Genomic DNA, 24349 nt, shown 5'->3' with positions numbered 1-24349 from the left:
GTAGGCACAGGAGACTGCAGAGGAAAGTTAAGTGTGTGTTATTCAGGGCAGCAGAGTTGAGCCCAGGACTGGTGTTGTGAACACTGCAATAAAAACCATAGCACCTCATAATGTTTTGTTGAAATCACGTTATCACGGTGGCGTGTTATTTGACATGCTGCATGCTAGGGCTGTGCTTTCTTGTGACATGTATATAAGACCTATCAGGGTAGCCTGTTCCAATTTCACTGAACCCATATTGCATTTATCCATGTACTACTTCGTTGTCTTCCTAAAGCTTAGCAAACTCTTGAGGTGAGACTAACAGTTGTCTTAATTGGCGATATTATGCTTTCCTCATTGTTTTGTGTAGGCAGCACATTTTCTTGTCTCCCAGGGAGATGGTACCAAACCCGGTGCAATAGTTTGTCTTTAATTGTAGCAATCATATCTGCAGTTCATCATGACAGGTCTTCCAGAGTGCCTGGTAGGAGTCCAAATTAGTCCTACTGATTTGTGTTCTGCTTCCGCTTAGTTTGGTATCTTTGGCCTCTCTAACTGGGCTTGACTTCTGGCACATTTCACTTTATGCTGGTGTTTCTTGATCTGAGACAGTAGTTTCCTTTGCTGAGCCTTTTTTCTTGTCCCTTGAAATCTCTCTGCTTATTCTACCTTTCCTTCTTTATTAGGTAATTCATCTTGTTGTGTCTGGAAACCTTCTTATGAATTCTCTTGTCACTTGCTTGGGTTCCAAATTCTGCAGATACTCATATTGTAGTTTAAACATGTTCCAGACCTCCCCTGTGCTCACATCCTCTGACTTTTCATTCCTGTTCATCTCACTAATGATTTCCCATAGTTTTTGAGATTTGCCTTTTGAAATTGAAAACCTTAATTGCAGATTTACTTGTGTTGCCCTGCCATTTAATCTAAACCAAATCAATCACATAGAATAAACCTGGGATTATTCTTTCACCAGCCTTTCTATAAGATGAGATTTAGTTATCAGCTGCAAGTCTAAAATCCCGATAGTGCTGGTCAGTATATGGTGAAAAAAACCTGTTCAGCTGTGACATCCAGCAAGGGGTGGGACTGATTTATGGTGATTGTTCTTTGCATTGCACAATAAGTCTTTCAGAATTTTTCAGATCATTTGTTAAACATTACATATTAAACCACTGATCCCTCCCCACAAAGAAAAATTAGTCTGGTGTTTATTTGATACAAGCTTACATGGTTACCTGTATGGTAATACACCTGAAAAGAGACCAGGTAGGTATCTCTTGATAAGGAATTTACCTCCTGGTGGTGTAATCTCACCGAAAGCCTGTGCAGTGGTAAGCCAGGGTGGGGAAAAAAGGGTTATGTCAGGAGCATGGCTTTATTCTGGAACTGTATAGCAGGTCGTGCTGTCATCCTAGCATAGCATTCCCATTTCTTTGTACACTCAGTTTGTCAGGTCTGGTGTTTTTAACGCTCTGCTTGTTTATGCCTCTCTGCCTGACGGTTTGTTGCTTTGTGGGTTTTTTTGTTGTTGTTGTTCTCCCTTGTTATTTCTCTTTTGATTCATTGCTTTAACTATGCAAGGAAAGGGACATGACCATAATTTGCAAGCTCTCTCAGGGTTTGTTTAGAGCTGAATGGGGAACTGAACACTGGTGTTTTGTAGACTGGGAAGGATGCAAGGATTAAGTGACCACATGCCAGCAAGTGAACTGAGCTGAGCATGAACTGCTTTTTATTTTGAAAATGGAAAGGTCAGGATTGCAGGAGTGAGGGTTTAAGGAAATAAGTGTGTCTCATTACTGCACAACAAATGTGAAGCCCTGTCATTATTTGTAAAAGCCTTCTAGCATCTCTGTGAGGTAGCTAAGCATTACCCACAGGAGGAAGAACCAGGATGAAAGGACTTAACTAAAATCAAGAGAGAAAACCTATTAATACCTCACAGTTATCTTGTTTCCCAGCTGCCACACTCCTCAGTCAGAGCACTCTATTCCATAATTTTGTGAAAGGAACTTTAGCAGTAACTTACGATATTTTAAAAAACAAATTAATTCATGATAAAGCTTACAAAATGAAATTACTAGTTCTGAACTATAAACATCTTAAATGTGTTAATGCAAGCAAGGTTGTTCTCACTGACTGAACTTAAAACCAAACTGACAATAGCATAATTTGCCTGTAAAGCACATTGTCTTTGGATGCCATTGTAAATATTAGAATTATCTTGTTTCTGTTTCAGGTGTTAGTGTATTGTGTTTACACCTGTATTAGAATATTCAGTCTTATGCTATGTACTTAGCAGTTGATTCAAAAGTTATAAGTATTTAAAAGAACTGTTTAGGAATTCTTTTCAAATCATCCCAGTAAGTAGCCATTGGCATAATGCTTCCCATAATATTGATGTAGCTAAAATAAACTGTTTAGCCAACAAATACTTAGTTGATAGAAAAGACAATGTAGAAAGAATTGCCCCCTGCCTATACCACCCAAAGAGACCTTTCGCTGTGCTTTCTGCAGCTGGATTTGTCTATCTCATATCGGCCTTTTTAGTCATCAGCGCACTTGTAGTAAGCGTGGGTAAAGCCCTTCCCAAATCTTCGTTCACAAAGTCAAGCCATGGTGATGATGATGACTTAGTTGATAAATATTCCTTAAATTACTTAGTTTGGTAATCGATTCAAGTTCCATTAGCCATATGGTTCTGTTATGTGTCAGTGTAATTTTCAGCATTGCTTCTTGGAGATAAATTGTCATGGAGTTCCATGAGGGGAGGGGGTGATACCACAGAAAATTGGCTCCATTTCTTCCCCCCAAAACCCCAAATAGAAAAGCAGATAGAAGGCAAAGGATTTGTTTTGTTCTCTTCTTTGTGCTCTTTTCCTGCTGAAAATTAATCCTGGGGACTGAACCACTATTAACAAGAAAATAAGTTGTTAACCACAGTATTATTTTATGCTTCTTGTTCTTTGCTAATTCTGAACTTGTTGTATTCACCTGTTTTGAACACAAGCTAGTAAATTGAGAAGGCAAACCCAGGCTGCAGAGGGTATTTTAACAAAGCTTAGGTTCAGAGATCATGAGTGGAAAACCTGGTGAGTCTCTAAAAAACGCTACAAAAATTCTTTTATTCTATCCAAGATACACTTATCTTCCTGGGCTACAGAGGTGCTTCAAATGGGAAGTACTGTTTGGGGTTTTTTTACCTCTTGCTGAGTACAATTTGTTGTATTTTTTTATTTTTCATGGCAGAGGATGGTACCATTTTCAGTAAAACTTGCATTGAGAAGGAGTGTTCAGGGACAGGTCATTTGCCATGCCGGTGTGGGTTTCTGTCCTCTTCTTCAGACACTCCCCTAGAGCTCCTCTGTGCCTAAAATACACAACAAGGGACAATAACAGGGATAAGGAGGTGGAAGCAACAGGCTCATTCTCTGGCTTGCTAGTTGAACATTTGCTTGGGATGAACAAATCCCAGGTTAAATTTTTGAACTCAGTTTTCGGAAGTAAGATGCTCATTTCCTAACCCGTGGGAGCCTTTGCTTTCATTTACAAGACAAATTTAGGGATTAATAGACTATAGGCTTTGCTGTTGTTCTGAAACTCATCGTAGCTTCCATTTTTGATATTTTGCAAAATTAAAATGAGATATAGACTAAAAAAACCCTACCCAGTTTGTTGTTAGATCTGGGTTTCGGTTCTAGTTTTATCAGCACGTGGCTGAACACAAGAACAGTTTTGGATATTACCAAGATCATGCAGCATGCGTAAGATTAATTCACAGTCTCAAGTGTGTTTGTGGACAGGATTAGTTTTCTGGCATGTGTAGTTGGAAGATCCCATAGCTAAATCTTAATTTTAGTGGTTAATACACCTAATTAGATGTTATTTCTTATCTTACTCAAGATATTTCTTGTAAGTGTGGAACTAGTGAGTTGATAATTTTTACATTTTTGCAGAGCAAAAAAATATTTGAAAATTTGGCAGTGTTTTTTAAGAATTGTTTTTTTAATTTACTAAACCTTGACTGTTAGTGATAATATTTTGTCCTAACACTGAGTAAAAAATGTAGAATTAACATGCAGGTGTAAAAACCCAGATGTGTATGTAGTACACCTTAAGCATCCCTTATAGCAAAACAATATATCTGCTGAAAAAGGGGATTGAAGTGGGTTTAGATGATTTTAAATGCATCAGTGATTATCACTCTGATAACTTCGTTGTAAAAAACTAAGAAGGTGAATAATGTCCTGTTGACAACTAGATTTGTAACTGAAAAGCAAGGAGTTATTTTCAGATGAGGGTGGAAAGACTGAACAGCACTAACTTTGCTGCAAAGGAAAGGAAGGAAGAGGGTAATAACTGATGTTAAAGGTCTCTGGAAGGTTGTAAAGCAAGCTGTCCCAGCAGGAAGTTTGTGGGTTAACATTGAGGAGGATTTGGTGGTTCTGTGATTACCTGTCATATACACATCATAGAATCATAGAATAGTTAGGGTTGGAAAAGACCTTAAGATCATCAAGTTCCAACCCCCTGCCATGGGCAGGGACACCTCACACTAAACCATGTCACCCAAGACTCTGTCCAACCTGGCCTTGAACACTGCCAGGGATGGAGCATTCACAACTCCCCTGGGCAACCCATTCCAGTGCCTCATCACCCTTACAGTAAAGAGCTTCTTCCTTATATCCAATCTAAACTTCTCCTGTTTAAGTTTTAACCCATTACCCCTTGTCCTATCACTATAGTCCCTAATGAAGAGTCCCTCCCCAGCATCCCTATCCCTATCCCCTTTTAGATACTGGAAGGCTGCTATGAGGTCTCCACGCAGCCTTCTCTTCTCCAGGCTGAACATCAGTATCTTTAAGACAACTTCAAGTATTCATATATCTCATATTCATAGTTCTCATTGTTTTTTTAGTAGTTCTGCATTAAAATAGGAACATTATTTCTTAAAATTCATCTTTTATTGCTGCAGCACTTGCATCCTAATTACTGTGAAAGACTTTGTGATGCTGTGAAACTTATTTTTTTCTACTGATCTCTCATTTTTATTCAAGTGAAAACATTCTTTGCTGTATATGTGCTTTAGTAACATAATTGGCCATACTTAACAGAATGGGGGAAAGAGTTTATCTTCAAAGATAATAATTGAAGTTTTAGTCAAGCAGCAGGAAGGTGAAAATCAGTCTTGTGGTAAGCACTCACATACTCACACAAAAGAAGTACGTTTCAGTCCAGCCCCAGGTGGGCAGGTATGTCCATGCTGAGTGACTTGTGGTTGGCACTCTTTGCAGAGATCGTTACCCGCATGGGCAGGGAGGATGGATTGTTTTTCTCAGAAGGGCCAAGGAAATGTTTGCTAGACAAGCACAGGAGAGCATCTGTGGCTGCTGCTGGAGGAGCAGGCTTCTATTTTCTGGCACTTTAACCCCAATTTAAGAAAGAATGCAAAACTCTGTGATGTGAAATACGGTGTCCCTGAGGCCTCCTGCAGCCATCACTGCCTGAAGAGTCTTGTGGATTTGAGACTCTTTGTGTAACTAAGGGTTGCAGGCACTGTGGCTTGATGACCTCTGAAATGGAATTCTTTTCCTTACGAAATGCTGTACTGTGTACTTATGAAGTGTGAGAATTACTGGGTCAGCACTGAAACAAGAAATTTGATACACTTTCCCAAACTTACTGCTATCTTAGTTCCTCACTCTACAATGTATTAAATAAAGCACAGGCATACTGCTAGGTGTTACAGTCCATGGAAATGCAACATAGTATCTTGTTAGGCATGTTATTATACAATAGAGATCCATATATTAAAATGAGTAACATTTTAGACTTAAGCTAATCATATTGCACATGCAAAAGAAGGAAGCTGCTGCATGTAAGAGAATAATCTTTTGCTTAATGTAGCAGTTGTCACTTAAAAAAAAGGCCGAAAGTGTCATTTTGGGAACAGAAAATGATCTGAGGCTTTATAACCGTAAATACCAAAAGAGAAAAAAAAATAATCCCAAACTTTAGCTTTTGTTTATAGAAATTGTTAAAGTAGTCTTTACTTTTCTCTCACAATAAGCAGGGCAGGTTATTTTCAATATTTGCTGTTCAGTAACACAGTTCAGTAACACACTGAATTTTGGCATTTTTTTTCTGCTTCCAGTTACTATGCAATCATATAATTACTGTGGTGTTTTTGTAAGGTTTGATGTGTTGGTCAGTCCTATCTGATGTATTTATTAGTAGGATGTAGGTGTGCCCTTACAGGCTCTGCAGACAATGTGAAGGTGGGTGGCATTGCTGAGCCTAGAAAGACATCCCAGCTCTTCCAGGGGTGAGATTATTACTGAGTGGTAGAAATGCAGAAGGATAGAGAAGAGTTATGGGGAATGAGTTGCAAACTTGTCGATTACCTGTGTTGGATAAAAACCAAAAGGAAATGGGTTTGTATTCTGGGAAGCTGACAGTAAACCTTGAATGTGATTCATCTGTGAATGATGATTTTAGGTGCAGTAGGCATGCTGTTTGCAGTAGAGACATTGAAGCATCAATGTTATTTTAATAGCCCTTGTTAAGATTTCATTTTGAGCATATGGTCACCTGTGTTCATGTAGAGAAATTAAAACAAGAGTGATGCAAATAAGAGTGAGTGGGGTGGTGAAGGGAGCAGAGCTTCTGTCTTGTAAGTGACAGGAAAGGAAGAGAGCACATTTATCCCAGCAAAATATGAGAAGGGATTTGGTAAGTATTCATAAAAATGATTTCAGAAGGAAATATGAGGGAGAGACAAAAATGACAAAAGTTAAAGCACAATATATGTTAAATAAATTTCTGTGAATAGATCTCAGGTACATTGGGGCTGGAAATTTGACTCACTTTCTAACTATTTGGGGGGGATGGAGCTTACAGGGCATAAATTTACAAGAACCTCTTTGGAGGAAGGGAACCTGAACTGTTTTTTCGTTCTCTTCTTTAGGTTTAATAGCTCTTGAGGTAAAGGCAGCCCTGTTCTGTGACTGAAGTTTTTCAGTGCTTGTTGCTATCTGTTAGAGCTTGCAGGGAGGCTGAAATGCTGATCTTGGTAATGCAGAATGGATCCTATGCCTCAAAGTGTCTAAGTTGGACTGTGGGAGCTCCTTTTCATCACTGAGTGCATTTCCCTTCCCATTGCCAAAGCATGAGTTTCTCCTGGTGGAGGAGGCAGGATGTTGGGTGGGTGATAATGAAAAACCTCAGGTGCCTGGATGGTGTGTCTTCATCCTTTCATGATGGTGTGTTTTCATCTCTTCAACTCACTGCTGGTTGAATAATTTGCCTCAGTCCAAGCAGCATTGTTGAAAAGGAGCGAGAGGATTTAATAGAATCATAAAATGGTTTCATCTGGAAAGGATCTTGTGATCATCCAGTTCCAACTTCCCTGCCATGACCAGGGACACCTTCCAATAGTCCGGGTTGCTCAAAGCCTCATCCAGCCTGGCCTTGAACACTGCCAGGGATGGATTGGGATGATCTGAGTATTTTCACCAAGCAATTTCTCCATTCTTTCATACTTTGATGAGCCATGATGTGCAGGATGCTGAGAAACATTTACTGTGTAGCAGAAATGGTTGTCAGGAGTAATCCTTTAAAATGTTGTGGACTAGCAGCTTATTAAAGAGAACTAGATTTACCTAGTCCAGTTTGTGGCCATTTGCTTTTTCTGGCGTGAAGATGTCTTCTATGAAGTGCCATTATTTCCTGTGGTTTACCTGAGAAAATGAGATGGAAGGAAGTGAGGTAGTTTTCTTAATGCTGGTAGTTCTCTGCAAACCTGCCTTTTCCACTGAATTACAGATGTAGATACTCATTTGAATGTTACAGAGGTTTCTGTTAATACTGTCTGCTCTCATAGTAACTGCATACATAGAATTTGTTATTAATTTGTCAACCCTTATATTAGCAAGTTATTTTGCATTTTCAGCCACTTTTTATAATGGTGTATGCGTCTTCCAGAGTTTACTATTGAATACATGTGAAAGATGCAAAATACATGCATTAAACTGTCAATTTTCCAATAAAATAATAGCATGCCTGAGGGTTGATATGAGTAGTTTGTACTTCAGTTACTGTCTGAGCATTTATTTAATTCTACTATTTCATATAGTTTGTAATTTAGTTTTTTAGTTTGTATTTAAAACCTAAAAGTCCCCATAATGTGCTAGTGTGGTGCATGGAGCTGGAAAGAAAAAGCCTAAATGAATGATATTTATGCATTTTTCCTTTTCCCTTCCCTGCCTCAGGAGCTGCTGAAATGGGTTGTGGATTGAACAAACTAGAGAAGCATGATGAAAAACGACCTGGTAATATCTATTCAACTTTGAAGAGGCCCCAGGTAGAAACCAAGATAGATGTTTGCTATGAATATCGATTCCTTGACTTCACGACGCTAAATGATAGTAAGTTCACAATATTTTTCTTTACATTTTCTTTCCTTTTCAGATGAACACATTAATAACTCCATAATGGTTTTGAATAGTAGTTCAGTTTTTAAAATGTCTTTGGTTTCTTTAAGTAAACGTCTTCTCTTCAGTCATAACGCTGATGGGCAGAGATGTGATTGAGAATTTTCTGTACATTTTTAACTGTAGGGCTGTTTATAGATTGTCAGATTTTAGGTTCTTTTAAACTCTTCTCCCTTCCCCCCCTTTTAAAAAATCTTGTTACTCTAATTTGGATGTTTGTTTCCTTAATTTGCATTTTATCCAAGTTTCATATGGTAAAGCAATTCAGGTCTGCCAGGTTATGTATGTTACTGCTCTTTTTTATTCCTCCCCATCTGCTCCCTGAGCAGTATTTTGGGATGTTGAAGTTAGTGTTTTCAGTTTTGCTAACTTACCTTAAATTACTCTTATGTGGTTACAAATACAGATGGACCCATGCGTGTAGAAATGGGATCGTGGGAGACACTGAAGGCATAAAACACCAAAAGGCCGAAGGTCCAGTTCCATGCAAATTTTACCTTTGTTTTTTTCTCCTGTCTGAAGCAGTCTTGCTTTAATCCACATGACAATCCACAGATACTCCATTTCTTTCCTTCCTGATTGACATCAGGCATCTCTGCCAGTATTGTTCACACCATTGCCTGTGCCCTCTTTCACTTCAGAATTAGCCTGTTCTACAAGCAATTACTCCTCACACCGTTTGGAAATCTGAAGCTTGAGCAGAAGGCTGGGACCTGCTTCTTGCTATATATATAAAACAACACAGCACCAAAATCTGTTACAGCTCGTTGGCAGGATGCCAGGTAGAGCCTTTATGCTTTTGCCCTGCAGTGTTCTGCTAGCTCTCTTGATTTTGCAAGTCGGGTCAAAGGAAAAGCCAAAGCGGTACGTCTCTCACTGTGTGAGACAGTGCTGCATGTGACACCTCTAATGCAGTTCAGTATGTTCAGCCCAGGGTAACAAGAATTGTTTTTTAAAGCTTGCTGCAAGTGAACTTGGATCTGGAGCAAGGTGGAGGTTTGGAATAAGTGGTTGGACAGGAGCATGCTTTTGTAGGCAGTGTGGGAGCTGAGAAATTCTGTCTTCACAGACTTTGCCTATCTCCCACACTCGTGGATTCTTGTGGGTTTTGTTATGCTAATGGAGTGCGCTGCAGTTGTTGAAAGCACCAAACAAATGGAGAGGGATTTTTTTTTTCATGTTTATGTATTGCAGTTGTTTCTGTGCGTATGTATTTATATTTCAAACTGAACCGTTCATGTCCTTTGATAGTTTGACAACTTTTACTGAGCTGTACCACGTACTGTGTTATTAGTGAAAATGAATTAATATTGAGAAGACGTTTGTGTGGGCTTTTCTGGGATGCTCATCACTGTTCTGTCTGATTGCTTCACAAGCTTTAGCATTCTCCTGATACCTCATGAAGTCTCATCTTTGTTACTGTATGGAGGAGGAATCGGTACAAGTAATAGCAGTGTGACTTGCCTCAGGCACAGAGGATGTCTGGCACAGAGCAGAAAATGAAACCAAGACTTTCCAAGTCTGATTAAATTGATAGGTTTGTTGTAAAGCGTACTTGTACGTTTTTCTTACTCATCAGAGATTGTTTTATTATGGTTTTAGGAGGCATGGTTTTAAAGAGACTATAAGTACTCCCATCAAATGCTCACCAAAGCTATCCAGCTCCCATTGAATTGTGCTTTGGCATGTTGTATCCCCATCACTCCAGTCTCTGAAACATGCCAGTGGACAACAAAATGAGGGGGGGATGTAGCTGGGCAGAGAAGAGATTCAGAGCAGCCCTGTGGAGAAGGACTTCGGGGTGCTGGTTGATGAGAAAATGAACATGAGCCGGCTTCAGTACGCGCTCGCATCCCAGAAAGCCAACCGTATCCTGGGCTGCATCAAAAGGAGTTTGACCAGCAGGCCGAAGGAGGTGATCCTGCCCCTCTACTCTACTCTCATGAGACCTCACTTGGAGTATTGTGTGCAGTTCTGGTGTCCTCAACATAAAAAGGACATGGAACTGTTGGAACAAGTCCAGGGGACGGCCATGAGACTGATCAGGGGACTGGAGCACCTCCCGTATGAAGATAAGCTGAGAAAGTTGGGGCTGTTCAGCCTGGAGAAGAGAAGGCTGTGTGGAGACCTCATAGCAGCCTTCCAGTATCTAAAGGGGGATAGGGATAGGGATGCTGGGGAGGGACTCTTCATTAGGGACTATAGTGATAGGACAAGGGGTAATGGGTTAAAGCTTAAACAGGGGAAATTTAGATTGGACATAAGGAGGAAATTCTTCCCTGTGAGGGTGGTGAGGCACTGGAATGGGTTGCGCAGGGAAGTTGTGAACGCTCCATCCCTGGCAGTGTTCAAGGCCAGGTTGGATGGGGCCTTGGGTGATATGGTTTAGTGTGAGGTGTCCCTGCCCATGGCAGGGGGGTTGCAACTTGATGATCTTAAGGTCCTTTCCAACCCTAAGTATTCTATGATTGTATGTCACACTGTGTAGTGTTATAGCATTCCAGGTTTTTCTCAATGGTGACAGCCTCACTGATTCATCTGTATTTTTGCTCAGAAATAATCTTTGCAGATAACCAGAGTTAATGATGAAAGGTTCACCCGTATCTGCGTGGATTCAGGGCTTCTGAAAATGAAATGCTCACAGCTGTGTAAAAAGAACTTTTGGATTGTGAAATCTGTCTTCTGTGAACCTACTTTAGCCCTTTCACTGTGTGTATATATATACTGACATCATTTTTTCCACAGGTTTTCTGCTTCATTAGGCTTTTAGAATAAGCCATGCTAAATTATGAGTGGCTGCAGAGTCTTTTATTACATCCTTATTCTAGCCTTTATTTAGAACACTACTGAGGCTGGCTCTAAAGACAGGTACTCATTTTTCTCTGGGGTGTTTCTGTAACGTTTACTGCTCTGATAACTGTGTCTCTCACAGGCGTTTAATCTTGATGGTGAGAAGGATGTGATTATCTCCATGTTACAAGTGGGGTCTAATACACAGATTAATGCCAGAAGTTTCCCAATTCCTTAGCATTTCTTCATGTGCTAAAGCAGCTGTTGTTAAGTTTTCTGCAGCTATGCATGGGGAGATACTGCTACCCTCTCTTGCCTCCTGTCAGCTCTGTGAGTTGATTTAACTCATGGATCTGGCAGAAGGCTATGCAGTCTCTTTGTTTGGTTATCCTCTGCCAGATCAGCGTCTTGTGGAAGGGTCTGAAGAATGCTGGAGCTGGTAGAAGTGGTGGGAGTAGGCAGTCAGGAAAAGAAATAGGACCTTCTGTAAGTCAGCTTACACTGTTACAAACTCATTCCCTTAGCATGGCTCTGTTGAAAACAGGGCTAAAATAATGTCCTGCTGGTCATTTCTCTATGTTAGCCAGAAACTTAACTTTGCTTGCTTGCTCTCTTTGGTTATTGTTTAGCTTCTGCCATACACAGCTGAAGGAATATAAGGAAATATGCTCCTTTATTACACTTCTAACTTTTTTTTGGACTTGAGCCTTGCTCAGCACTGATGCAGATGTCCAGTGGAAAATAGTGTTTAATCACTTACTTAAATACTGTATTAATAATGCATCGATGCAAAAGACACAATTAAGGTTGCAAGTGTAAACCTCATTCTGACATTTCCCAGTGTTACAAGATTGACATACTAGTGCCTAGAGAAAGATTTCCCAAGCTTTCAAGGAAAGCATGCTATGAAGAACCCGTCAGTTTCCACTGTGTGCCACAACACTGATAATCTGCGTGGCTCTTCAGAATTAAATGGTTAGATTTGCCACTGTCCTTCTTGAGCAAGTGTGATAAGTGATAGTAGCAAAAGGTTATCATCTAGTGTAGATTGGCACTTGAGGAAAAAAGAGCACTTTTCTAAGGCATTTCAAAACCTTGAGGTGAGTATGCTTGTTTTGAGTTGTTGGCATTGTAGTGTCTGCTTGTGATCCTCACCTTTCTTACTACTGCAGAGGTGGCCTCTTCCAAGAAATCACTGTCTCTTTAATGGTGGCCCTTGACAACATCATCCTGTGGTCTTTTCTTTAGTCATTTGTACTGCCCAAAGCTTGTGGACTGTTGCTGTCCCTCAGGTGAAATCACATCAGATTTCACCCATATTAAATGGATAAATTTCATCACATATTTTTGCTCATCAAGAAGCCATTAATAGGTTTGTAAATTGGATGGCTCATTGCTGGGTGAGGTACTAGGCTTCCGTCCCTATAACATGTAGCTTGGTGTGTTTTCCTGGTGTGCTTATCCAGCTCAACTTTACCCGCCTCACTGTCATCTTGAAAGGCTTATTCCTTCAGAGTCAGGCTCATCCATCACTGTACAGTCTAGTCCATCTTCAGCTGGTTTGTCTGACAGGTTTCTACCCCCAGTCATTTCTTCTGCTGCTTGTCCAAGTCATTCTATCTCAGAGACCCACTGCTCCCAAAGGTGGCCTGCAAGGGGTGCAGGGTAATGCCTTGAAGAGGGTGTACACTACCTTTATCTGCTATTTGAATGTTCTAGCTCTCTGCTGGCTAATCCTCTCTTCAGAGCTCCTCGGTTGCCTTCTTGTTGACTTTGAGACAATACTAACGCTAAGCGGGAATGATTGAATTTTATAACATTAAAAAAACCGAGGCAAGTCAAAGGTGGCAGCATTAGGTTAATGTTGCAGCAAACCTTTTGGTACAAAGCTGCAAAAGATTAATTATGGCCTTTACTGGAAGAAAACAACCCAAAAGATTGTATCACCTGCCCCAAAGTAAACGTTTATTTTGCATCCCTCTCCGTATAAATAAAAAGAGCTGAATAATGATCTTAGTGTACCTTTTTATATCCAAGCTTTATTGGAAATTAGAGGCAAATGATGAGCAAACTTGAAGAAATGTGCTGACAAAAGGAATAGCCATTTAAAGCAACTGCATTTTCAGCAGTGACTCTGTGGGGCAAGACCGTTTTGTTTCGTTGTTTTGCCTGAAAGAGAAGTATTTACATAATGTGCATTCCTTCCCTGATCTTATCTGATGGACTTATTTTGGAAAAATTAACTGGCAGTGACAGGATGTACTGAAACTCTCCCTCTTTATCCTTTATTTCTTTACTTCCACCTCTTTTCAGTTATGATGACCTCCTGAGAGAAGCCAGGAATCTGATTGTTATTTATCTCTTCCCTTCTCCTCAGAACAGTGTGGAGTTTTTTTGGTATTTAGGGTTTGGTTTTTGGTGGGTTGTTTTTTTTTCCTACTGATTTGATTGAATCTTTTTGCTTTGCTTTACATTCCTGTAGTAATTCATTGGCCTGATGAGTTATGACAGGTTTTGCCCTTGAAAAGAGTTGGCATGAAACATATGCTGGCCATGTGATGCGAATGAATGAGGGTATAAATTTTTTTAAATGGGGAAAGGCTATACTCTGAACAAGCCATTTGTGCTATAAAACCACTAAAATCCAGATGTTTTGACTGACAGAATGAAAAATAGCAGTATTTCACATGTCCCAAAGAAGTTCCAAAGTTATAATGTGAATACAAGGGCGTATGGTTTCTCTGCTTATTGGCAAGAATCTGTGTCTTTAGGAAAAAGAAAAAAAATCAAACCGAAGAAAATGATTTGAAAAGTTATTAGTTACATTCAAACGTTTCCATCCTATTTTTGCTTGAGTGTTTTAAGTGTTATGGCCTAAGTACATATATTTTACCAGGGCAGTACTCCTAGTATTACAAGTTTACTACACACATAAAACCTGTTTTGACCCATTTTCTATATACATATGTGTATATATATATTTATATGCATGCATCTATATATAAAATTTGAAAGTGTATCTATATTTCAAGTTCTGACAAGATTCTGGATGCTACACAATAATGTTTTGGAACCAGTTCTACTGCTCAAAAATTATTTGTTACAGTCTTATAAGTGTGTGGCTGGGCTTTTGATTGAATTTTATTGCTTTTTTCTAATACAAAACACAATGCATTAACCTTTATAAAAGAAATTATATTATGATCACTCGTTAAAGAAATATTTCCATATGCACGTACTCTGAATTTTGGATTACATTTCAGTTGTATTTAGGCTTAAATGAAGAAAAACCACCCCAGTTTTCCTCTCAAAGGGGGGAAAGAAATATTCTGATAGGAACTTGGAAGCATCATGCACTGGGAAGTGTCTGAGTTAAGGATAGAGAAGGCATTTTTCATATAGCATATGTGTGCATTTTTTTTTAATCAGGAAATTCTGTTTGCCACAGAACATATTTGTTGTTGACTTCAGTGATTACTGTCTCTTCCTATTGGTAATTTTTATATTGCATTAAGCAGTTATTTGTGCCTGGCTTCTTCTTTCTGTTTCTCTTCACCATTCACTTATAAAACCCCACCATGAAAACCACACAGAACCCTTCCACTTCTCCAAGCAAGTGACTGTACAGCTGAAAAAAGAAGAAACCCTGCATTTGCAGGTGTTATTATTTAAGACTAGTAAAAGCAGTTGTTTCCCCGTTGGTGAAGTTATTTAATTTCCTGTTTTCATTTCTGCAAGCAAAAGAACATAAATGAAATTAGCATTCCATTTTGTGTTTCAGGTTGACCAGGTCTGTTACCACCATTTTGTCCTCAGAAGTGATGAAATAAAATTAGCCCAGCCAAATATTGTTATGGTATTAATGTGGTATAATAGCTTGAGCCAGACTCTGTATAGATTGTCTACAACAGACAAGAACATTGCTTCAGAGGAGATTCATGTGTAACAGGTTCAGAGCAGTAAGACGATGCGCAGAAGAGGCCAATGGCTTACTTCTGTGCAGCCTAGGTTCTGTTAATGCTTCCCCTTCATTTAAGCTTTGTCTGTGTGCATATCCCATTCAACTTAGTTTGACTGTATGCACATGATGAAAAGAATCAACATAAAGAGGTTCCTGGATCTGGGCTTCAGTCCTCTCTATTAACGCAAACATGAAGAAATGGAATTTTTTGGCTTCTCTTGGTATTCTGTTTCAAATGAATTACAATCTGTAGTAATAAGTAACCCTTCAGGACTTGCCACTGGAAGTCACAGCAAAATGGAATGTTCATGCTATAGCAGTTTATAAGACTTATTTGTGTGTCTTGGGAAACTTGCAGTTTGACATAAAAGGAGCATTCCATATGTTAGTAGTTTAATAAATGCAGTAAATTACATCATAAATGTAATTGCTTTAAAGAATTGTTGGGAAATAATTTGAACTTCTTTACCATGGTTGCCTTTTTAATAAGGCTGCATAACTCAAGTAGAATCTGTTAGAAATATTCTAGTTTCCAAATGCAAGCTTTGCTTTCCATAATTACAGTCTCTGGTTCGTTGTTAATGGTACCCTGCATGCATGCATTCTCTCTTTATATGAATAAGCATATCTTCATCTGTACATCAATAGTGTGTGTAATACACATGTATTGGATATATGTCTATATTATTGAGGGGGTAGTTCATGAGGATATGAACATTCAATCTTTTCCATTTTGCTTTATGCACTACACCAGAAAATACAAAGAGCTTTAGATAAAAGTCCTGTGATGACCATGACAGAATAGGGAATAGGTCCCTGGAAGTCCGGTGCTCTAGGAGCCAGACCATGGCCTCCAAAGCACCCTTCTCACTTAATCTGAAGCAAGAGCTAGTCAATATTATGAATTAAATTTCCTAGCCATACTATAACAGTTATATATGTGTAAAAAGGCTGTACTTTTCACACACCTTCAGATGGAAAAACTGTAATTTGCTGGCATTGCCTGTCTCCTCAAAATTCAGCTGAACTGTGGCATTGCTATTTTGTGTTGGAATAGTACATTATAGGCTAGATGAAAGCTTAGATACAACATGCTATGTGTATTAGAAATCTCAAATATGTTAAAGAGCATGCTTTTTGGTACAGGATTTTCAAACTGTGATTGGAAACATGATTATGTGGTTTTCTTTTAGATGCTTTTTTGAACTCTTACCCCCAATACATTGAGCGATGGCATATCCACTTTTCTCCGTGGATTGTGCATGTGTAGTTGGGCAGTGGGTACGTGCCAATGAAAAATGGGTTAGGGAAGGAAGAAACATCTGCAGGATATTTTCTATTTATGCATGTTCCACATTGTGAAAAAATATGGCTGCTGCAAAAGTCACATTTGTGCTAACTTTCCTATTCTGTACCCATTCTTAGACTGAAGATAGGGAGCTACAATGCTCCATTTTTACCATGCAGTCATTTATTGTTTCTAATGTGTTAGCTGAAGCTTGTTCTTAATGTAGTTAGTTAATTATTACAAGAGGTGCATACAGTACATCACACATACATGAATGTTGTAATTCACTCACATCACGGAAAAATAGTTCTGGGATCTGCCTGAAAAGAGCTTTGAACTTCCATGTCTTTTTCTCAGGAATTGCTCATGATCCAAGTGGTCCTGTCTTTTCTTTTGCCTCTGGCTTTGTACATTTTTCTAATCTGCATGTGGTTTTCATTCTTGTGATGCTGTTCAAGAGCCAAGGAGCTGGGTTTGGCAGTCTGCAGGGCTGATAAGACAGGCATTTCTGATGGAAAGGTGAGATTCTTCAAGTCACAGGGGCCCAATCCTGTTTTCTCAGAAACAAAACTTCCCCTTTGTTTAACTGGAGCAGGAGATCACACAGTGGCTTGTAACTTTGAGTAATAAATGCCTTATGGTTTTATTATGGCAGAGAAGTGATTTGAAGCCACCTCTGTAGTAATCTGTTTAGCCTTTCCAGTACTTGTTACTACAGTTTCCTTGACATCAACCAGATAAAAGATGATACATGAAATCTGTGCAGTATTTTAATTTTAATGGAGTTCTTAATCATTTACCTTGTAAATAAGTGTTGTTGTTAGGCTAAAATCTCATGCAAATGAAAGACATAGAGTTGGTTAATCCTAAATGGAGGATACCGTACCCCCTTTGGGAGAAAACAGGAATTGCTGGTGTCGGCTGCTCTTGAGTGTGAGAAGTCATTTTTGATTGTACTGAAAAGAAAATATTGAGGAGACATATCTAGATTGTGTGGGATTATTTCTGTTTGCATTTATTTTTCTGTTCTTCCTTTATGAAGAATGAAGAGTCTCTATTGTGATGGAAACAGTGTGAACATCTAGCTATTTCACATATCCTATAACAGACTCTTGGTGTCAGACCCAAAGGCACTGGCTGATAACAGGCTGTGTGTATCTCAAGCCAGCACTGTGGTGCAAGAGGGACAGATAGCCAGGTTGGAGCAGTTGCTTCTGGGGAGTTCACACTGCATTGAATGTATTTTGACGGTTTTACTTTGAACAAAATTTAGTGTCCTCCTGTACACTGAACATCCCACTGCATATGCTTCAAAGCAGCCTGAGGGAAAGGTAACTGAACTGTGTTTGGTTTCTGGCTTGCAAGCCCTTCTGGGAGCCACTCTAGGACATGCTATTTTGTCCCAGTGTCTGTGTGACGCAGATGACTATAGCTTGTCATTGCCTCTGCCAGTGACACTTGTCAAAAGATTTCACATGCAGAAGCAAGTCTAATTTCTGTTCTACTTCTGCTCTGGGTTTGTTTTCTGTTCCTGATTTTCCATACATGCTACCATTGCACCTACTGCCTTATGACTTCTGACTTTTTTGTCAGTGGCAAAAATGATGAGCATCCTCCTACAGCTGTGGCAAGTGCTGTGTGAGCACGCTCCAGATGAGCTGACTCCCTCCTGCTCCCTCCCTGTTTTGTCTCAGGATGAAGACATGGACTGTCCTTTACTTTCTTGAGCTTTCACTTTTTGTGCTCTGCCCTACATCCACAGGAGGGTACCATGGATGTGTGACATAACGTTGGACTGGCTGGGCTACTGGTTGCCTCCCTGCACTAATGATGGTGTGGTGGGTCAGAACTTGCTGTTGTTACAGGCTACTGACAGACTTTGCCGTTAGTCTTCAAAATTCTGGGAGTCCAAACCTGCTCTCACAGGGCTGTCTGTCATCCTATGGCATCCTGTGATTGTAGGACCTGTTGGTCAGTGGCTAACCAGTTTGGAGAGGGAGGGCAAATTTGCAGTGCACAAAGTCATGATCAGGGTATGCAGTCCCATCCTCCAAACAGTGTTTGAAACACTGCCCTTGCAGAGAGCTGCGTGTCTAGAAGTGAAGAGGTTCACCCTTTGCGTGGTGGCATTTGACTGTTTATGCCTTTCAGGTGGTCATAGTTACTTTGTCTCTTCCCTGACTGTCAATGCCGGCTTTGACTTTTTCTTCCAGTTGGCAAATGCCTTTGCGTGCTGGCTTAGTGGCCCTCAGGAAACCCAAGAGACTTGGGACTGAGTTGTTTGCTAGGGAAAAGCACAGCTGAAAAGTAGCAGCAGCACAGCATGCAGGAAAAGGGAGGAGTGAGGGTGAATCCTGTTCCCTGCTCTTCTGAGAAGTGACAAAGGGGGGAGAACTGACAAAGGTAAGAGTGATACAGTCTGTGCTGCTCCCCTGGCTTGGAGGGGAGAGACTTGTAAGGACAAGGGAGATAGTACAGGCTGATTAAATCCTGCTGTGTGGAGATCAACTCTTCCCTTTTCTCCACAAGGAAACATGCATCTCTCTCTGGGAAGCATCCGTTCCTTCTCTGCTTTCCTTTTAGCTTGCAGAGGAAATGGCCTGCCAGTCCTGTTCCTAGGCTTTTGGCTCAAGCACCCCGTTCAGAGCAGGACCGTGTCCTGTCAGCTGCTCTATAGGCTGTCAACACTCAGCTGACATGTCAGCTCATATGAAGCTCCGAAGGGTCTTCATAGCCAGAATCCTTCAATCCTAAATACTGCCTCTACACTCTTTCCCACAAAAAAAATGCAGCAATCAAGATGTCTGTCAGCTTTGTGATGAGCTGTAACATCCCTAGACCAGGCTCCCTGCCACAGCTTTCCTGCTGCTGAACCCCAGAAAACGTGTGCACTTCAGGCTTCTGTGCTGATAAAGTGGAAGGCACAGCTGCAGCTAAACAGCAATGGATCTGAAAAAGTTCATGCAGTGCTTTTGCCAACTTTATTCCCAGAGAAGACCAGCATGGCCCAAAAGGGAGTGAAAAGCAAAGGAGGGAAAGAGACATCTGGAACTTCCAGACCAGGGACAAAAATAGGGAAAAAAGGGTGATAGGGTGCTGATACGGCCCACACCAGAAATGTTCCCCAGTGGACCAGCATGTCCAGAGATGAACTGGAACAAAAGCTAAATGGCAGAGTCCAACTTGGGTGTCTGCCACTGTGCTGAAAGTCATGGGGAGAGCATGGGAGGTATGCACCCTGTCTGCAGGCTGCATGCTGAAATCCTCTCTGCAGAGGATCCCACATTCAGCTGAGGAATGTTCAGAAGCAGGACTGTTTTGCTGCTGCTGCTCCTCTAAGGCAGTATGTGACCAGGTGCAAAAGGGAAGGGCACCTATTGCTATGTCTTCCAGAGAGGCAGAACCACGCTGGCATGGAAGCATGCTGTTGTAGGTCATGGGCATGAAGACCCCAAACGGTGTATAGTGCTGTTGTTGCAATGTTGGTCACTGTGTTTCCCTGTGTTTGGGTAGGGAAGGGGTTTCACAGAAGCATCTCTCTGTGTCTGGAAGCCTGAGAGGACTGTGTTAGTGTGACACTCCATATGCTCTGCACACTTTGTTGCCAGGATAGATATGGGCACTCATACACAGTGGGAAGAGAAACAAGGTCTTTAGAAAGGAGGGGGCATTAAGAAATAGTAGAGCAAATAAAATAGGGAAAGAATATCAAGGGCCAGGAGGTGCAGAACACACAAACTGAAGAACCTTGGTGATGATGGTAGACAGTAAGAATGGAGGGACATGTATTATTTGGCTTGTTAATAAGAAGATGTGTCATTGCATGACTTTTCAGTGTTTTGGGAGCTTTCTGGTGCCAGAGGGATGCATTTTTGTTGCGTTGATACCAATGAAACCCAGCAGGGACTGCGGCTGTCATTCTGACAAGATTTGCTGTTGAGTTCTTCTGCATAAAACGCATGGTATCACACATGGGCAGGCACATGGTCTTGTACTGAAGAAGACAACTTACATTTCTGGGTTCAGATTGCTTTTGGGTCTTCCATGAAACTTCTTTTGTTCTTTGAATCTGAATGTGACATGGAAAACCTCCCCGACTGCGTTAGACTTAACTCGTTACTGAACAGGGAGTGGCTATTTTAAACCTTAAATGCTGTCATTCCTGAGAAAGATCAATATCTGATTGAAATTTTATCTGAAGGACAGCCTGAGAACATACAGGTAGTTTAAATCTACCATTTCTATTGTGCATGGAACTCACAGGCTTTCTTGTTTTCTTTGCCCAGTTCTGTAAATAGGTAGAATTGTTGCTTTAGCAACAAGCATAATTGTGACTGCAATTTAAATAAGATTATGAATATTGTGCTTGGCAAAGTAATATAATTTGCAGACTTTAATGGTTGTGTATCAAGTGCTAACTGTTCTTCAGGTTAGTCTTCTTACAGTATTTGCATTGGTTTTGTTTGTGAATGCCTGACCTGCTTTTTCTGTACCTTGACTTAGTACTGAGAGAGACATTGATATCTGTGATACTGCATTATCGACATGAGACCTTTGTTTCTGTTTTTTCAGTGCCTCTGTGTATGTGCACAGGTGATAGATAGACTAACACGTGTTCTGTCTGTACAAGATGTAAATGTAGTGCCAAGCAAACATCTCAAACTGGGCCTGATGTAATGTGCCTTTTTGCATTAGGTTAGTTTAGGGCTGCATTTGGGTGCTTCTGACACCTGCCTTCTGGTTCATGGTCAACCTGTGGCAATTTCAGAACTCTGCAATGTGATTCCTTGGTGAAACACTGTTTGAACATCACTTTCTTACAGCTGTTACATATTACAAAGCTGATAAAGATTGATCCGGGCTTCCAGACTGTGGCTTTCTCTGTAAGTGATGAGGCAGCCTGGAAAAATGTTCATGTGGAGGACAAGAACTTATTAGCATTTGCTGAGCACTGTGCTAGCCTTGCTTCTAGCTCCCAACCCAGCTCCGTTGGCACTCAGTCACATACCTTGGCAAAACCTTGGCATGTGATGATTATTTTTGGCCTTTATCTTAAACACTAAACCAAGTTGCAATGACTTGATTTCATCTTATTGCAGTCATACAAATATGTGATATCCTGGACATAGTTACTGTATGAAGTCGCAACTTGCTTTCTGTGATATAACTTGCACATCCAGCAAGCTCTTGGTTTGTGTGCAGTTACGCTTTTGCAAGTGGTTTCATACTTGTGAGACACTGTGCTATATGATTAAACTTAGGATGAGCAGCAGTGTCAGGGGGTTTCCCAGGTATGAGGTGACATATGAGAAATTTCAGCTCGATCTGATGCTTACTCAGCTGCTGTAGCTACTTGGTATGGCTCTTACTGGTAAATGGTAACCCATGCATTTTCATAAGGTCTTGTACAGGAACTTCAGGTTTAAGCTTTACAGCCAATTGGTTGTTTGTTGTTTTGGTTTTTTTTGCAAACCCTGCTTATTTCACATCAATGGAGCTCTGTCTCTCCTTTCCTTCTCTGCCCAAATAATGTCCACTAGAGACTTGCAGTGATTAGCTACAGATCTTCTTGAAAGAAACAGCCCTTTCAAGGGGAAGCGAATCTCATTAAGCCTTTGCTGTGAGCTGCAGCTCTTGATCAACACACATAAGACAAGCTTGACAGCCATCAGGTGAGTTAAGAGCTGGAAAAATATTACCTGTCTCTGTTAAACAGTCGTCAGTTGAAAGAGTTCATCTCAGTCGGAGAATACAGAGGCTTTTTCCGTCCTATGTGGTGCATGAAAAATTTAAGACATCAAGGATGTGAGAAGTCCTAAAGATGCCATGCATTTCCAAATGAATTGATAAAAGGCCTTAAATCTTAAAGAGAATGAGGTATGAGGTTTACAGATAAATAGATGGAATTCTGAGAAAGTTAGAGGTAAGCCAAGACATGGTTACTAGTGAAATATAAATAAACAGCAGTCTTACTGCTGTAGTTCCTTGGTTGCTAAGCCCTCTATTGGTGTTCTTTCATTTGAACAATTGTTTCCTTGAATTTCTTAATAACAGCTGATATAAGAATTGACAAATAGTGCTAAGATGCATGGGTTAATTCACTAGCAATTACTGTACAGATTATTAGTAAGCAAAAAAAATTAGCATCTACTTTTATCTCAAATCACAAAACAAAAGAACGAAGAGAGAGTGACAGAATAAATGGTCTTTTGTTAAGTTATTGTCTCAAAGTTTGGAACTGTGTCAGAATCACTTCTTTGTTTTGGTTTGGTTTGTTGTTTATTTACTTAGGAATGCTCAGCTCAGATGCAGCATCTGTCTTTCTCCTCTGTCCTTATTCTACTAGATTTTTCCAGCTGGGTTGAATGCCTTGATGAAGCCTTTCAAATGATCAAATAGATAAAATTGTACATATTCTGTGGGATTATTTTCATTGTTCTTCACCACATGTTCACTGAATAAAATACTTTCTAATTGCAAGACTTTGTTTTCAAGCGGCACTCTTGCACTGCTTGTCGGCTTTGTTGTTTGTTTGGTTTTTTCATTATAGTAAATTTTGGAGCAAAATTGGTTTGCTCATCGATATATACTTCCAGGGAGCCCTTCCAGAATGATTGGTGAAAACTCAGACTGTTTTATCACTGATACTTCTTTATGAGCCAGGAGCAGGTTCTTGACCTAAAAGACTTAGAAATGATTCTCTGTTTTGCAGAATATTTAGGAATGGAGAGAAATGAAAGTGTCTTTAACATGGACTGTCATATGATTAGAAGTTAGAGCCACATGAGACTGCTTGTGACCTTCTCAGGCATTATTAGGAACTCTGATAAAACAGTGTTAGCCAAGGCATAGAGGCTTTGTGCTTTGCACACATTCACAGGTTTGGTCCTGAGGTATTGTCTGTGTTAGCAGTGGCTGACAAGAACAATAGCAAGCAGTTCTGTTGTTGTGTGCTGGCTCTGAATATGCATCCTCATGCACCACTGTGCCACCTAGAAAGATTATTCTCTATTCCTTGCAAAGCAGAGAAACTGACCTGTTTATTTGCTTTGTATTTATTATTTAATCAGTAAGAATGTGCATTTATGAAACTAATTTTTTTGATGTCACTAATCTGAAGGGGATCCTATCCAGGGGTAAGGAAAGTCTTAAATCTGAAGATTGCCTACATAATGCTTTTTAATTACCTCCTTCATACCATGAAGGAATTCTGTCCCTGTTGGACAGGACATCTGTTACATCTTTATTGCATATACTTGTTACTTTGGGATTAGATTATAATAACTTCATTAACTCATTCTTTGGCAGCTTTGAAGGTAAGGTGTCTCTGCTGCTGATCTTCTAATTCACAATAAATGTTTTAGATGCAACACTTTTTCTGACACAACTACACTGGGAAATTAAGGTAAAATTATGCCTTCTCATAAACATTTGGAGAAATACTCTGCTACCTTTTGCAAACAAAATTGCAACAACATCCATTTTATTGCAAAATTTAAATATATATGTATATAATTTGACTTTAGTTGTTCCATTCTAATGATGCTTGAATTTGTGGCTGTTTTCCCATGACCCATATTAAACAATAGATTTGCTTGCTATCAGTATTACTGTGTGGGAATTCTTCACTGGAAAATAGAAACTGGCCACATTTTTTTTGAAACAAGGGAGTAGGAGTTCAAATTCTGGAGAATGACAGGAAAATTTGCTCTGAGCAAAAAAGCAGGGTTTTTTGCCAAGGAAAACTTTTTTCTTTAGTAAATCCATCACCCATGCTCTAGCAGACTTGCTTAAAAAAACAAAGCAGTACTTTTGGGAAGTGCTTTGTTAACT

At 40.0% G+C, this 24349-nt stretch overlaps 1 protein-coding gene across 1 annotated transcript in view; it reads left to right on the top strand.

Annotated features, from left to right (window-relative positions):
- Positions 1 to 24349, top strand: part of RFTN1 (raftlin, lipid raft linker 1) — a 101731-nt gene that overhangs the window by 2682 nt on the left and 74700 nt on the right. Inside the window, exon 2 of the mRNA XM_061351043.1 lies at positions 8256 to 8411. Coding sequence (XP_061207027.1) covers positions 8267 to 8411 — 145 coding nt within the window. The 5' untranslated portion in view covers positions 8256 to 8266. The remainder of the gene's footprint in view (positions 1 to 8255; positions 8412 to 24349) is intronic.

Source organism: Neopsephotus bourkii, unplaced genomic scaffold, assembly GCF_033783945.1.
Source record: "Neopsephotus bourkii isolate Nb327-2 ecotype Australia unplaced genomic scaffold, CSIRO-AGI_Nbou_v1 NB_549, whole genome shotgun sequence".
Taxonomy (NCBI): domain Eukaryota; kingdom Metazoa; phylum Chordata; class Aves; order Psittaciformes; family Psittacidae; genus Neopsephotus; species Neopsephotus bourkii.
Note: the sequence above shows the minus strand (reverse complement) of the source record. Positions and strands in the feature narration are given on the sequence as shown.